Below are 16,207 nucleotides of genomic sequence, written 5' to 3' on the forward strand. Positions count from 1 at the left end.
GTGGCTTCGAAAGAGTCCTTTCGCTTCTCTGAACTGCTGATTCTCCTTCTCAGAGGAGCTGTCAACTTTATAGGATTGCTGTGAGAGTAAAATTTAGAGATGGGTGTTGGATGCGTAGCTCAATGGTAGAGCATTGCCTAGCATGTGGCAAATGCTGGATTCTATGCAACACGAAAGAAAAAGTGCGATGCTCTAATGTTGTAGTGGATAGCCAGTCTCTCAGGCCCACCATTTCTTAGATGGAAAATGTAGGCACCCTTTTCATCCCTATTTGTAAACAGATGACAACTTCACCTGCCTAGAGTCGCGGCCATGCAACTGGGGAGAGAGAAGGGACAGAGACGTTCAGACATGGCAAAGTCCTTGTCATCTCTGGATAGGTCTGTGGATTTCGCATGCTGGTGTTCTGCGGAGCTGCAAGGCTACTGTGAGCAGAAGCCAGAATTTTCTGCCTTCCCCTAAATGCCAGAAGACTGAGGGTACTCTCATTGGACACTTAGAGCCTGGGATTGCTGGTGCATCTCCAGGAGAAATGCCTCCAAGGCTGACAAAGGCACAGGAGTATGTAGGTGCCTTCCCTTTTCTCTCTTCAGCCAGAATTTAAAATGGGCAAGGGAAAGGGGAAATTAGTGTTCAGAGGGAGCATGAGAACCTTTGGCAAAGAAAAGAGGATCCCAGGGGACTGCCAAAGGAAGAACAAGAGGGTGTGTGTGTGTGTGTGTGTGTGTGTGTGTGTGTGTGTGTGTAGGGAATGAAAGCACAAGAGAAAAGAAAAGTTTGAGTCCTTGCCCCTTCCATGGATGATACGGACACCTTCTCTGGGGGCAGGTAGGGGGGCAGGATGTTTGAGCTGTAAGACCTAGAGCTATGCCAGCTTGTAGCAGGGAATTCAGAGGTGCGGTCCTCAGAGGGTAGACTGGGACCTGACAGAGAAGAGGGAGGAGAGAACATGCTGGTGACCTGGTGCCAGGTGGTATGTGAGCAATGCTGGGCATATGAGTAGGCTGAGAGAAAACCCAGAACAATTCTTTTTCTTCTTATATCATATACTCACCCAAGTCTTAGGTCCGTCATAGCAGGAGCCAAGCAATTGCTCTTTGTTGTATGTTGAATCCCTGCAGTACCTTATTCGGACTCCTTAGGCAGAAGTAGGAGGATAAGGCGTTCAAGCCATCCACAGCTATAAATAAGTTGGCCAGCCTGGGCTACATGAAACCATTTTTTCCCCACAATAACAACATAAATTGTTCTTTGCCATGCCTGTCTAGGTGTATTTTGTTGCATGGTGGGTACAATAGGGAATGGATGAACTGAGGCATAGGAGCCCACAGGCAGAGTGCTGTTTAGGGCGCTTGCTCAAACCCACAGCCGGGGAGTCCTAACTAGTTCCCTGATTTCTCTTCCTGGGGGTCACGTTAAGTTTCTCCCTCCCTGCCTTCCTGCTTCCCCTTCCCTGCATTTCTTGATATGAAATCACACCTTGTAGTCCAGGCTGTACTGGAACTCACTGTGTGGACCAGGCTGGTCTCAAACGCACTGAGATCTGCCTGCCTCTGCCTCCTGAGTGTTGGAATTAAAGTCGTGTACCACCACCTCCAATCTTGACTCGACCTTCTGAGGCTGAGATCACGGGCGTGTACCACTACACCCAGCTTTCATCCTGTTTTCTTGAGACATCTCAGTGTGTGTGGGGTACTACATCCTAAGATGCAGGAGTCCTGTCCCTGTGCCTGGCCCTCTGGACTCATGTGTGAGGGCAGACTTTCCTGGAGAGCGACAACCATGGGATACAAAATACGGGAAAGGGGAACCCGGAAATGAGATGAGCAAGTGAGGGATGGGTGTGCGTGTGGGATGTCTAATTTCTCTCTAGCCTCCTCCACTCCAGGTGCTGAAGCAAAATTAACTGCTCATTACCCCCATCTCTATCAGCTCAGGTGCAATTTCTCAAGCTTCTTTAAATGAAACACTATATGTGTGTGTGTGTGTGTGTGTGTGTGTGTGTATCCCCAGGTGTGATGGCCTTTAATCCCAGCACTTGGGAGGCAGAGGCAGGCGGATCTTTAGGCTATATAGAGAAACTCTCTCTATACACACACACACACACACACACACACACACACACACACACATAATTTTATGTATTTGGGTGTTTCACCTGCATGCCTATCTGTGTGCCACATGAGTACCCAGTGTTCACAGAGGCCAAAGGAGGGTGTCAGTTCCCCTGGGATGGGACTGTAACTCCAGAGTTACGGACAGTTGTGAACTACCACGTGGGTGCTGGGAATCAAACCCAGGTCCTCTGGATAAGGACTTCCACTGCTGAGCCATCTCTCCAGCTCCTCCAGTTCTTTAAGACAAGCAAGGGAAGAAAAGGGGGCAAGAAATCATGCACTCTTGAATGAGGGACCCATTACTCTGAGACTCCAGGTCCTCTTCACCAGAGCCAGCTCAGTGATGGGGGCTGGGGCGTTGGGATGTCACTTTCTTCTGGACCAGGTAGGATGAATACAAAATCTCATTCTGGTAGCACATGCTCCAGGAGGCATGGGCTTTCCAAGGGATGTTCTGAATGTAAGACTCCGGCGTTTTGTGGGAATGCCTTGACTCACTCACAGAGCAAACACCTGTTGAGTAGCTGCAATGAACCAGAAATGGTGCTCGATGCAAAGGATATAGGAACAAATGGGCCCATTCTTGGGAATGATCATTATTTCACATTTCCCGGGAAGAAAACCACAAAGGAGCCAACCAGAAAACTGGCCGTAGGATGCTGCCGAGCTTCCTTTACTGTTCCCAGTGGATTGTCAGTGGAGCTTCGAGAATCTTGGCCTCTCGGTTTCTTCATGTATTTCCAACATTCTCAAGTGGTCACTCTGATGTTTGGCTCTGCCCAGAGCATTCTGGATAGAGGACTGATTTTCGGGTGGGGAAGAGCAGGTCTCCTTCTGGAAAAGGAAATGTGCAAAGTGGACAGTCCCAACCTCTGACACTTCTTGGTGCTGGGTTTCATCTCTTCTCCAGCAATCTGCCCCACACCTATAGCTTAGTCTTTGTGACAATATTCTGGAATATTCAGTCATAATGATAGCAAGGCGCGGGAATTAGCAGTTGGCTAGCCCTCCACAATGTCACCCTTGTCTAAATGAACCCAAGTGTCACTATGCATGTGCCGTTACAACAGTGTCTCCTCCTGACACATTTCAGAAGCAAGGTTTGCAGTTCCTTCAGGAGCCTGTGTTCATTAAGTCTACACCTTCTCTTGAGGACAGGGAGCTGCAGGGCCTCTTCTAGTGGCCAGCTACTTGGAGGTGATGACCTCCAGGAGGGCCTGAGGACAGGGAGAAACTGAGGCTGACTGCTTAAAGCCCCACACACACTAGGGATGTGCTGGGTGAGTGCTCATCAGGAACTTCCCTGCCTTTCCCAGTCGAAGGGGTAGGAGATAAAGCTCTCAACTAAAACACAGAACCTGCAGATGTGACCTCCTCTCAGGGGACCTAGTCCACAGAGCATCAGAATAGGACTGGAAGCTGGAACCCCAGGAAGCTGCCATTGGCTCACTGCATGTGAGTTTAGGTCACTGAGTCACCTGGCACCATGACCCTGGAGCAAGTTTGAGTGTCAATACCTCGCTCCGTTAATATCCTGGGGAGCCTCCAGCTGCGGGATGAGGGTGGGGGGCAGGGGGAGGGCGGGGATTCACGCACGTGCAAGCACTCACAGGTGCAGGCCACGCCCATCCCAGTTGCTGCTCACCCTCCTGCTAGGGCTGCCAAGACCCGGGGACCCATCAGATCCAGTACGACACACCCTCTTAGCCAGCCGGCCGGCTCCACCTTTCACAGCCCGTTTCTAGAACCCAAGGTACGGTCCTCCTGGCAGGATGTCAGCTTGATCCTTTCTCCTCCTTCCTTCTTCGTTTATCTGTGGTCCAGTAAGCGCTCCTCGAGGCTGGGTGCTCCTGGTTGGGGTTAGCTCCAATTCCATTGGTAAGTGCTGCGCTAGGGGAGCTGGAAGGACACCCACGGCAGAGGTGAGTCCCAGGAAGGCTTCCACGGAGGTGACTTTTTCAGCTAGGGAGTTCCCCAGGGTAAGTCGGTGGAGATAAACCTGCACTTCTGGACCTGGCTTCGATGTAGTTATGGGAAGAATTGGAAATTTGCTGGGATTCTTTATATTTTTTTTTGGCTTGAGTTTCAATACTCTTGAGGGGTGTGGGGGCGGGTGTGGGGGTGGGTGTGGGGTGTGAGTCTTTAGTGGAAGTGTATGTTGAAAGGCCGGAGAATGACGCGGAAGCCCCGGAAGATTCCCCACTCGAGATGAGACTGACTATGTAGTTGAAGATGACCTTGATTTTTTTTTTTTTAAATCCATCCAGCCTCCACCTGTTAGGATTGAACCTCGAGCCCTGTTGAATGCCAGACGAACACTGCCAACTTAGCTACCGCTATTTTGGTGGTTGTTCTGGGATTAAAGACATGGGCCACCATGCCCAGCACATTATCCATCTAAAGAAGGGGTACTGTGTCAGAGAAATGGTTATCCCTAGGGATTAAGCGGTGGTGCTGGTGATGGGCCTGAACCAGCGACTGCCTCTGGTCCTCGGCTATCTTGGGTACACAGCAGTCTGGAGTACCGAGTTGTGCCTGCACACCAGCGGCCGGGTGCTACCCCAGGCCATCCACCGGACGCTGGGGCAGGCCTAGGCAGCCTTGCAGCTGCAGGGGACCCTCTTACAAACGCTGCCCCTTGTAGTTCCTCAAAGGAACCAGTGCCAGCCTTCAATCTTTGAAAACCTGCTCAACAAGTAAATAAGCTTGAACTGAGTTTAATGGCTTCCTGGCTCCTTAGAGCAGCGAGGCCATTCAAGAACAGTCTCCTCTCCTGGGAGAAGCTTACACACTTCTCTCCACCTGTACTGGAGGTTGTCTTCTTCAGTCAGGCAGCAACCAGATACTGAAAACTAAGTGGCTCGTCTACTCACTGTCCGGACCCAACAGTCAAGCAGTGAGTGGTAACATCTGGTAACTTGTGGGTCCCATCTTAGCAACACCAGGCAGCCTGGCACCGGCTTCTACCACCTCTGTTGAGGGTGAGTGTAGGTCTTTGCTGCTTACACAGTGGTAAGGAAATAAATACGACACCACCTCAGCACCACGGGGAGCTCTCAGATCTCACCATGTAGGGCAAGATTGCTGCAAATCAGCTACTCAGTCCCTGGCCTCCTGCTCCACACACTAGGCCAAGGAACTGTGCCTAGGCCATGAGAAAGCTGTTAGGACCAGGTTCTGGCTGGGGCTGGGCAGCACATTAGGTATCTGCGTGCTCAGCTGATTCATGCTGGAACTCATACTGGGCCGGGGAACTACCATTATGAGGATGCTGCTTCAGAGTTGAGGACAGCTGGGCAGTGGTGGTGCACACCTTGAACCCCAGCACTTGGGAGGCAGAGGCAGGTGGATCTCTGAGTTCCAGGCCAGCCTGGTCTACAAAGCGAGTTGCAGGACTGTCAGGGCTGCACAGAAAAACCCTGTCTCAAATACCAAACCTAAAACCAAAACCAAACAAAGAAGAGTTGAGGACAGCTACTGTCATTCTGGGGGTGCAGAACCTCAAGTGCAGGGGGACAAAGGAGTTGAGACTTTCAAACGGGGCTTTACAGGTGCCACTTGGGATGCAAGCTGTGTACTAAATCTGACCCCTTGTTAAAATGCCATCAAGTTTATTTACAAATATCTTTACAGTTTGAGTGACAAGTCAGGACTTCACAGAAAAATAACAAAAACAGACTTTCTCTGCCCGTCAGAAATCAGACACCAGATCTATAGACAGAATGATCTAGGCATCTGGATACTGAGGGTCACTTCCCAGAATGAGAAAGATGGAGACCACAGCCTTGGGCTCCACCTTCCAACGCTGCAGAGAAGCTCGGGTGGTGGACAGGCTGCTGAGGCTGTTACCAGCACCAGAAAATCCGACCCACCAGGAAGCCCGTTGGTGCGCCAAGGCTAAGGTCTCAGGACTGGCTGAGATCTTGGCTCAGAGGTCCCGCCTCAGCTGAGACTGCAGGTAGATGCTGAATGTTGACTGGACTCGCCAGACAGGCGGTCAGGCGCCAGGCTACCTTTCAATCTTCTTTGGTGGGCTTTTCTCCCTGCCCCGTGCTTTGGTCTCAGCATGTCAGCAGCTGCAGGTGGGGTGTGGCCAAGGGGCTACAGTGTATGGTGGTTTTAATAAAAATTTTATTACACAGCCATAATGTCATTGACACTTGTCCAAATCCAAATGATACTAGATACAGATCTACACGTGGGTCAGGATGACTCCACAGATTATATGGATTCTATGATTTTATGTCCTTTAAACAAGAAGGGAAAAAGTCCAAGTCTGACATGATAGGAGAGGTCCCAGCAGCTCCAGGAGTCTGCTCGAGTGCAGGTGTTCAACAGTCTGTGACTCCACATTTACACAACAGTCTACAAAGAGCTTCAGTCGATGGACTCTTCAAGTATGTATGATTGCAAGGAGTCCATCACCGGTCCTCTGCCCCACTTCCAGATCTACAGTCACAATACTTCTTCAAAACCAGCTGTCGCTGCTCTTTAAAAAAGTAAAAATGTAAACTAAGATAAAGCAACACCAAGGCTTTACTCAACCATCAGAACTATTAAGTCCACTTTTGTTTAAATACTACTTAATTCCATGATTTCCCATCATCCCTTCCTTATACAGGAGTTCAGTGAAGTACAGAGCTCATCGTCGTGTGGAATCAGCAGCTCTCAGCTGTTCCTTCAGCCTAGTGCTTGGAGGATATCATCAGCTGTACTTTGTTCTGAAAAGATTTGTTAAATGCCACTTTTATTTACAGTTGGAGCTTTACACCTGAGAATGATTATCAAGCAGTCAGCTTATCTCTTTTCAAACATTTCATAACGACATACACACCTCTTTGCTGGCTTCACCCTAGCTGCACAACAATATATATATGCTCACCATACATATATATGCACACACAGACACACACGGGCACGCACGCACGCACGCACGCACCACTGCACATGCTGGTAACATCTGAAACCTACATCTTTTTGTGTTTGCTCTCCACATTCATGTTGAATTAATTCTTTAAAAAACAAAAATAAAATGTTATTCTTGCCAAACATCAAACAGAGTCAACTAGGAGGACAGGTAGGCACACTGGGAGGGGACAAGAAGCGCTACGTTCAGTCAAGAAGCTATAGGCTGTACCTGTGCAATGAGCAAGACTCTGGCTACCCTCCCTGGGACCTGCCACGAGCTTCCTGCCCACCTGCCAGGGCACAGCCTGTGGGGCAAGGGGGCTCGAAGGGGTTTCTTGTAGGAGGACAGTGCTGGGAAAAAGGGGAGGAAGTCACACAGCTACAGCAGTCAGGCCTGTTTAGTAAGAAGAATCACATTTAATCAGTTTCTTTCTTGCAGTTTCAGATGCTCAAGTACAGCTCAAAAAAAAAAAAAAATCTGAAACAGCTATAGACCCATGACAGACTGATACAAAGAGTACTGCATTTTAAAAAATGATAAAAAATCCACACACATACACATACACACACCCACACACACACTCTCTCAATTAGACCCCCTCCCTCCCCATAAATGTACACTTTTTGGAAACTAAACTTTTTGAAAATCCCTCTTCCATGGACCCAGGAAGAAGGGAAAGATGACGAGAGGAAAGAGTTCGGCAGACATCAGTTCCTGCTCTCTGCAAGGTTAGGGGCCATGGTCAAGGTCAGGCCCAAGGCAGTCTGGAGGACACTGAAGTGCTGCCACTGTTGCCACCAGGAGTCCGGTAAGAACCCCAGCTCCCCGGAATACTGAATGTGCAGAGTGGCCAAACTGCTAGTTCAAAACCAAAAGTGGGTGGGGAGGGCAAACACAAACCTAAAGACATGGGACAGATCCACCTTGGGTGGGACCTGGGGCTGGCGGGAGATGGTGCAGACAAGGGAGGTCTATACAGCAAATGGTTTATATTACAATGACTGGCAGTTTAGAGTCTCTTCCAGTTCCACTGCTGCTCCAGCCCAAAGAGGGCAAATCAGAGGAAAAGAGGAGAGCTGGACTCTGACGGGCATGCAGGGTTGGAGGCAGCAGGCTGGGAGTGCTCAAATAAGCCCCCGCCGTTTCTTGTAGTCTTCTAAGTTCAGAGATCTCCTTGGAGCTCCGTCCTTGGCTGGTGGGGCCTTGGAGGTGATGGCCAAAGCTTTGGACTTGGGAAAGAATAAATTGGTAAACTTAGGATCGGTACAGGCCTTCTGATCTTGGCTTCCCTTCTCAGGGAGCCTTGCTGACTGGACTCTGCTCTCAAGAAGGACCCGTGCCCTATCTGGCCTTGGTTCTATGGATCCTGAGAGGCAGGTACCTCCTTTTCCCTATAGTCAAGACTCAAAGCTGAGAGACCCACAAATCTATCTGGTGTCCCTTCTAAGTCCCAACATACACACACACACACCTGAGCTTGGAACCTGTAAGTCAATCTTCACATCAAAATCATGGACTTTGAACAAGTCTTCTGAGAGGTCACTGGCTGACTTAGAATTCAAATCTTTATCCTTTCCCTGACCCTGCAATGAGAAAAGGAAACAAATTATAAAACTCAAGTGCTAACAGAGAGGCCGGAGGGCTGGCAAAATGGTTAAGAGCACTTTCAGAGGACCTGGATTCAGTTCCAGCACCACATGAAAGTTCATAACCATCGGTAACTCCAGTTCCAGGGATCAGGTACCTTCTTCTGACCTCTGTGGACACCAGGCACATAAATGCAGGTAAAACATTCATACAACATAAGATAAATAATATACAAATAGATTTAAAGAAACAGCAGTCATGGATGGTCAAAGCTCTTACTCAAAATCATATGCTTTTTATAATAAGCCCGCCCATCTTTTTTAATGTGTGCAACACACATGTGGACGGCGACCTTGTATGTGATCCTCAGAAATGCTACATATCTCCTTTCAGACAGCATCTCCCATTGGCCTTGATCTCATCAATTAGGCTAGGCTAGCACCAGCAAGTCCAGGAACCTCCTTTGCCTCCTCAACACTGTGATTACAGATGGAAACCACTATCCTAAGCATTTTTACATAGGTTCTGGAGATCAAACTCAATCTTCATGTTTTTGAGGGAGGAATTTACCAACTAAGCCATCTCATTAGCCTCCCACCCCTTTGACTGACACTTCTTTCTGTAATTGACATATATATAAAATCACACACACACATTTACTTTTTGTGTGGTATTGATGAATGGAACCAGTGCCTTGAGCCGGCCAGGCACATTCTCTCCAACTCAGCTGTACTTTCTAGCTCTAACGCCCCTTTCAGATTGTTTCTCAGGGAAACCAGGAGGGGCATGACAGTCTTCCCTTTTAGAGTCTTTCTAGGCTGCAATGTGGAAAGGAGAAGGGAGACTTGTCTGTGGTATACGAATGGAAAAGGTGGGCTTCAGACAGTAGGCCCCTTCGGACCCAACATTCAAGGCCTTCATGGGTTAGTCAGGGCAACGTGGGAAACTGAAAACTACTCGCTTCAATTTTGACGCATCAGCCTTCACCGTCCCCCGCCCTGCCCAGGGAAACATAATGGCATAAGTCACCGTCCCCGTGGGGCTCCGATGCCGCACTAGGCAAGCACTGCACCGACTGGCCACGCCCCCAGCTCCCGTTCATTTCCGGTTTCTCTGAAACAGTCTCATGACCTCAGTCGGCCTTCAAACTCTAGAACTCCTGGTGCCGTTTCTTCTCCTCTGAGTACTCCAATCACAGGCATGTGCACCACATCTGTAATCCCAGCACTCAGAGGATGCAGAGGCAGAAGGGTCTCTGCAAGTTCAAGCCCAGCGAGGCCACAGTAAGAAGGGAAAAGGGGAACAAAACAAACAACTAAAGAACGAGCCCTCCTGGATTACCATTTTTGCCTTTACACTGACACCTGTCTGCTCCTTACTTGTCACCTGTTTCTTCTAGTCACCCTGTAGGATACACAGGACAGTTTTCTCTATGAGGAAACGTGCTGCACAAGTCTAGAAAGTCGGTGGCCTGAACACAGGCAAGGCCTCAGTAAGTAGTAGTTTAGAACCGAAGACAGTTCAGTACCAGTGAGTACACTCGCAAATAGCTGAAGAAAGGCCCGCAAGCCCAACCCACGTTCCTCCCTATACGGACAGCAGGCCTTCACAAAGCAAGGCGGCCTCTGAGGTCCTAGCCGGCAGTCTAGCGCCACAGCCGCAGGGAGGTACTATACTTGCCTTGCTCATTTCCTTTGGAGCATCTGGTAATACTCCAGAACCGTATTTCGCATTTAGCTGGGCCAAAATGGCAGCCTGAACAGCTGGGTCTCTGGACTGGGAAAGAAAATACATAAATTATTTTAAAGACTACTTAACACTCAGAGTCCCATGCCAAGTTCTGTCCCATTTACTCCCACTAACATCACAAGTACTACTGGGCATCCATTAGCAGCTCAGAGGAGTCTCCCTTAAGTCAGCTGCAGAAAAGCATAATTAAAACCATCAAAACAGCCCATCTAGCCCCCCATGCTAACCAACATACACAGGCTGTGCCCCTCTAGTATCAAAATCCCAAACCCATAATGCTTCAGCATCTAAAATGTCATGCACCATCACAGTGCCATGTGTGGACAAGTCCACATCTGACCTCATTTATTGTCAAAAACAGGTACTAAAGGTCTGATAAAAGTTACCTTCAGGTGATATATACATACATTCAAAACAAATGCATTTCTTCTGTAGACCTGTACCTCATCCCCAAGATTTATCTCTCTATATACTGCAAATATCTCCAACTTTAAATATGCCCAAGCTCTGGGATGTTTCTACTCGCAAGCACTGTGGATCAGGGACTCTTCCTATGTTAACATCTGCTGCACGTTTTCAGTGCACCCTGATACAGAGGGTTAACTCCCAGGTTTTCACTACCTGTTATGCCCTATAGCAAGATAAAAAAGGAAGAATCCAGACCCAAGCTCAAGGCAAGCAAATCCAGCTAGAAAAACATTATTTTTAACTTCTTTATTAATTTCCTAATGGAATTCATTTTATGTCCTAGAATCTAGGTCCCAACTCAAAACGTCCTCTTCAGGCACTCACATTGGACACGATGGTGGGTTTGCACTGCCTCCTAGTAAAGGGATCCATCTGCTGGTTTTTCATGTTGTGACTTTCAGCCTAAAACAGAAAATATGCATTAGATCTCCTCCTCCTCTCTTTCGTCCTAAGCTTACATTATAAATAACATCTTTGCAAGGAACTAGGAAAAATTCAAAAGCTGTCTGTCCTTTCAGTGATAAAGCACTTGCCTAGCACACATAAGGCCTGGGTTCAAGGCTGAGCTGCAGAACAGAACAAAAACAAAACCTCCCCCAACAACAGAACAGATGCTGGAGCAATACCAAATCCCAACAGAACAGGTACAGAAGCAAGAACAAACCTCCCCCGCAGAACAGGTACAGGAGCAAGAACCAACCCTCCCCCGCAGAACAGGTACAGGAGCAAGAACAACCTCCCCCAACAGAACAGATACAGGAGCAAGAACAAATTACCACCAACTAACAAATTAGACACAGGAATAAGAACCAACCCCCACCCCAACAAAATAGATACAGAAGCACCAATGGCAAAGATAAAAATGAATGTAAGGGCAGAACAGGCCAGAAAACCGATAGTTTGTATCATACATTAAAAATGCTAGGGGCAGATATGAAGCAGAGTGAATGCATGCTAAAAGTATATCATTTCAATAATTTAAAACCACACATGGATAATACAAAATTTTTTTTTGTTTAACCTAAATTCTTTTGTTATTTGTGGGGAGGCACATGCTGCCATGGTTGTCTGTGTGGAGGTCAAAGGGTAACTCTGTAGAGTTGGTTCTTTAACCTCTGTGGGTTCTAGGGCTTGAACTCAGGGCACCAAGCTTGCCTGGCAAGCATTTTTACCTGCAACGCCATCTCACTAGTCCTAATTTTACTTTTTTGAAGCAGAGTCTTATATAACCCAGACTGGCTTTGGACAATAATCAGCTGAGGCTGGCCTTGAACTACTGACCCTCCTGATGCCACCTCCTAGGTGCTGGTATTACAGGTGTGTGCCATCATGCTGGAATTCCTATCATTTTACTAGAGTTTTTTTCAGGAATCCATGTGAAGTTTAAAACTCACCACCAGAGCCTTCTCAGACTCCACAATGTTCCACTCCCGATTCCGCTGGTTGATGTAGCTACAAAGAAAGAGGCGTCGTCAGTCAGTGGGCTGTGAGAGAGGCGGGGCAGCTTGGCACCTTGGCAGCCCAGAGATCTGTGGGGTCTGTGCAGCACTGAATGTACAAGACTACAGGCCGGCTAAGGCCAGGGTCCTTACCAAAACAGGATCACTAACACACCTGATCGCAGATATGTTCTTGGTTCGCTGGCGGTCCAGGGCTTCTGCCCGCTCCTCCAGCTCATTTAGCTGGTCTTGGATTTGTTTGGCTTTGTCCTGATCTCCCAGGTCCTCAGCCATGGCCTGCACACAGAGAGACATGTGAGCTCTTGGCTGTTGCTGGCTCTCTATTAAATAGCTCATACAGCACAGGTAAGGCACCCCACACGATGAACCAATGATAGGAAATGTGAAGAAACAGCGACAAAAGTACTCGACAAAGTCAAGGTGTCTTTTTGTTCGTAACAGTACAATACTTACCTTCCCATTAGTTACCGGGCTCTGTGAGCCCAGACAGGAATGACGCACCATTAATTAACTTTAGGATATAGGCCACATGGCCAAACTTCCATAACTAGGTCCATCCTATCTCGATGGAGGGAATGGAAAACCACCTGCTATAGTGGGGTTCATAGTAAAGCAAACACAGGACTAGGAAAAGATCGACTGCACTTACAGCAAGGAACACCCTGTTTTGCTTATCCCAGGGCCCACCATGGTCTCCCTGCCACCCTGCTCTCCCTGACTTGGGCAGAGAATGGACACGAGTGTGATTTCTCCATCTTCACATGACAAGCACAGGGGTTCAAGTCCTACCTTTTCCTTTAGCAGCTGAGTCTTCTTCATGGCATAGTTTGGTGGAGCTTTTCTGAACCTTTCTTTCTCTTTTACGATCTGTACCAGAGAGGAGACACCAGCATGAGGTATTCCTAAACTACTTTGGTAGCTGGGCTAAGCGAGCCCCTTTGGAGGTAAGCTGGAGTTAGAGGGACTGCTCATCCTAAAGCAGTGCCACTCCCCAGAGGGGGAGCAGACTCATTCCAAGGGACACTGTGCTGCTTCCGGGGTCACAGAGATTCTTCTGGGACAGTCTGAAGGAGCAGGTATCCATAAACAGCAGCAGGACAAAGGCCTGGTATTGTAGGGCTAGCCACTGTCCAAGAGAGCAGAGGTCCAAGAATTCGACCAAAATAGTTTGGTGAAAGGAAGTTCTAGAAGAACCAAGCCTAGGGGAATACACATCCTAATAGACTTGAGTCTATGTAGTCTCACTGTAGATGAGAATGTATAGGGAAGGCTTGATGAAGTATAAATTACGAGGTATCAATAGTAAGCAACCCTTTAATTAATTTCACATATCACAGAAAATGTCAAGGCAAGACAGATCTTCTCCAATCTGGTCTTAAACAACCCAGCCCCTGGGATTCAGGTTTCTTACCTCCTCAATGTCCTGATCATTAAATTTATAATTGAGAGCGTCTTTAATAGATAGTTCCTTTTTATTGATTTCATCTAGAGTGGGCAACTGCATGCCAGCAGAAAACATCTGTACCAAAATGTGATAAGAAAGCTGTCAGTGAGGGCTTTAGGAAAGAAACCGATCACAGGCAGCTGCCAGCAGCCCAGACACTTACTGCTTCCTTCCACTTCATGAATTCACTTTCTGTGAATTCTTGGTTTGACACAAACTCCAGGCGGAACACTCGCTGGTCATTGCCATGCCTACACGAAAGAGAGACAGCATCTCAAAGAATGTACACACTGACTGTAACCAGCTAAGCAACCTACCAGACTGCGTATACGACCTATGTCTGTGGGCCTCAACCTGGCTACCCTCTGAATTGCCAAGGAGACAAAAACTACCACTAAAGCACCAACTAGACCTACTAAGCCCAGGCACAAAATGAATCTACCAGGGGTCGTTTCAACGGGTAGCCAGGACTTAGCTTACAAAACTAACAGTAGAAACCAAGGAGGCCTGGCAAGTGCTTTAGAAGTCTGTTCATCATAAACCCCCAGAGCCTATCAGGAATCATCAGTATGCACTCTGCACAGTTCCTGGGATGAACTGAAGAGCAGTGTTTCTACTGACCACTGCTTGGCAAAGTTTGGGGGCTCAATGCCATACTCTCAGAGATTTCTCTGGACACTAGCCCAATCAGCTCTTTTTGATTTCTTTTTCTTAAAAAAAAAAAAAAAAAATCAAAACAAAAACAAAACAAAAAAAACCCTTTTTTAAATGTAAAAAAAATTTTTTTTTAATGTATATGTGTATCTGTCCACAAGTATCTATGTCTGTGCCTGGGGAGGCCAGAAATAGTTACAGGTGGCCATGGGTGCTGGAAACTAAACCAAGCTCTCTAAAAGCAGCGATCCCTCAACCAGCTCTTATTAAAACTATCAAATTTGTGTGCGTGCGCATGTGTGCGTGCATGTGCTTACAACTGCAAGCGTCACAGAGAACAATTTGCAGGAGTCAGCTCCCTCCTCCCACCACAGGGGCTCCAGGGACTGAACTCGGGTCATCATCTTGGTGGCAAGTACCTTTATCCTCTGAGCCATCTTGCCCGCCCCCAAACTCTTTTCAAACACACCAGGAAGGATGTGGGATGAGGATTTGGGAGGGGAGTAGAAAGAATGTGGTGACAGGAAATGGGCGAGGGGACAGTCTTATCTGTTACTTGCTATCTGCTACATGATCCTGGCAAACTCCTGTTACACCTTCTGATATGGGGTCTTTAGAATTCTTAGGGTTCATGAAGGAAGGGGCAGGGATTTGTGTATTTGACATCACCTTTTTCCTAATGTCAAGAACAGCGCCACACACAGAGTAGAGATTCAGTAAATGTGTGCCAAGTCAATGACATTGCCATTTCACTGAAGAGGAAGTAAGTCTAGAAAGCTGACCTTACTTGGCAAAGGTGAGGCTAGTTGAGAGCCAGGATCCGAAGGAAGCAAGTTTCCTGACTGTCCAGAAAACGTCGCAGGCTCTGTTGGGTGTGTGTGTGTGTGTGTGTGTGTCTGTCTGTCTCATAGACCCGGTTACTGTTCTTCTATACACCCCAACATATTGCATCCTTGCTACCTTCTAGGAAACACAGACCAAGCTTTCCTCTGTGCATTGTGGGACCATACTTAGCGCTCAATGTTACAAACATCATATTGGAGGCAATGGCAGGCCAAGAAGCAGTCCATCTGCAAAGGCAGCTAATGCCTCCGCAGAAGGAACTCTTAAACCAGGGCGTGGTGACACAGTTATGCCAACCCTTGGAAGGCTGAGGCAGCATTATCCAGCTTGGTTATATAGCAAGACCTTGTCTCAGAAAAGATGGGAAGAATGGGAGGAAGGATGTATTTCATTAGGTAACTAACTCCAGGTGGCCTGGAGTTCACCACGTACGCCAAGCTGGCCTTGACCTTGCAGAGATCCTCCTGATTCTGTCACTGGAGTACTGGGATTACAGGGGTCTGTCTTCATGCCTGCCTCTTACCGTAGCTGCAGCCCTTTGTTTTGTTCTGGTACCACCCAGCTGGTAAACTTTGGCAGTCTCCACAACACCTGTGATCTCAGCCACCTAAGAGAAAAAACAGATACCCGTAAAAAGCCTCTTCCAGAGCGTTCACACCATTCATTCTTTTGTCTCTATCCAAACACGGAAGAACTGTGAAAGAGGAGCCCACAGGGGCCTGTCTCATGCTTAGAATTCAGATGGCTAGGCTGCTGAGCCTTATCCTCAGGGTAAGCAAGGCAGGAGAAAAGGCAAATTAGTCTGGAGGCCATTACAGAAACGTCAGAGGTCAGCTCTTTTCCTCTTTCATTGTTGCTGGGTGGTGCACATGCTAGCTAGGTAAGTGACTGACATTCCCAGCATCCCATCCTTAAAAACAAAGACAAAATTTACTCTACTCATTTATTTTGTGTGTGTGCACACGTGCAGGCATGG

General features: G+C 47.8%; 1 protein-coding gene across 1 annotated transcript in view; it reads right to left on the minus strand.

Annotated features, from left to right (window-relative positions):
• Positions 1-8,438: 8,438 nt before the first annotated feature.
• Positions 8,439-16,207, minus strand: part of LOC114681111 (RNA polymerase-associated protein RTF1 homolog) — a 59,581-nt gene continuing 51,812 nt past the window's right edge. The window contains 10 exon segments of the mRNA XM_028854399.2: positions 8,439-8,609; positions 10,294-10,389; positions 11,155-11,232; positions 12,225-12,282; positions 12,445-12,566; positions 13,080-13,157; positions 13,702-13,809; positions 13,898-13,985; positions 15,755-15,774; positions 15,776-15,838. Coding sequence (XP_028710232.2) covers positions 8,454-8,609; positions 10,294-10,389; positions 11,155-11,232; positions 12,225-12,282; positions 12,445-12,566; positions 13,080-13,157; positions 13,702-13,809; positions 13,898-13,985; positions 15,755-15,774; positions 15,776-15,838 — 867 coding nt within the window. The 3' untranslated portion in view covers positions 8,439-8,453.

Source organism: Peromyscus leucopus, chromosome 4 (genome assembly GCF_004664715.2).
Source record: "Peromyscus leucopus breed LL Stock chromosome 4, UCI_PerLeu_2.1, whole genome shotgun sequence".
Taxonomy (NCBI): Eukaryota; Metazoa; Chordata; class Mammalia; order Rodentia; family Cricetidae; genus Peromyscus; species Peromyscus leucopus.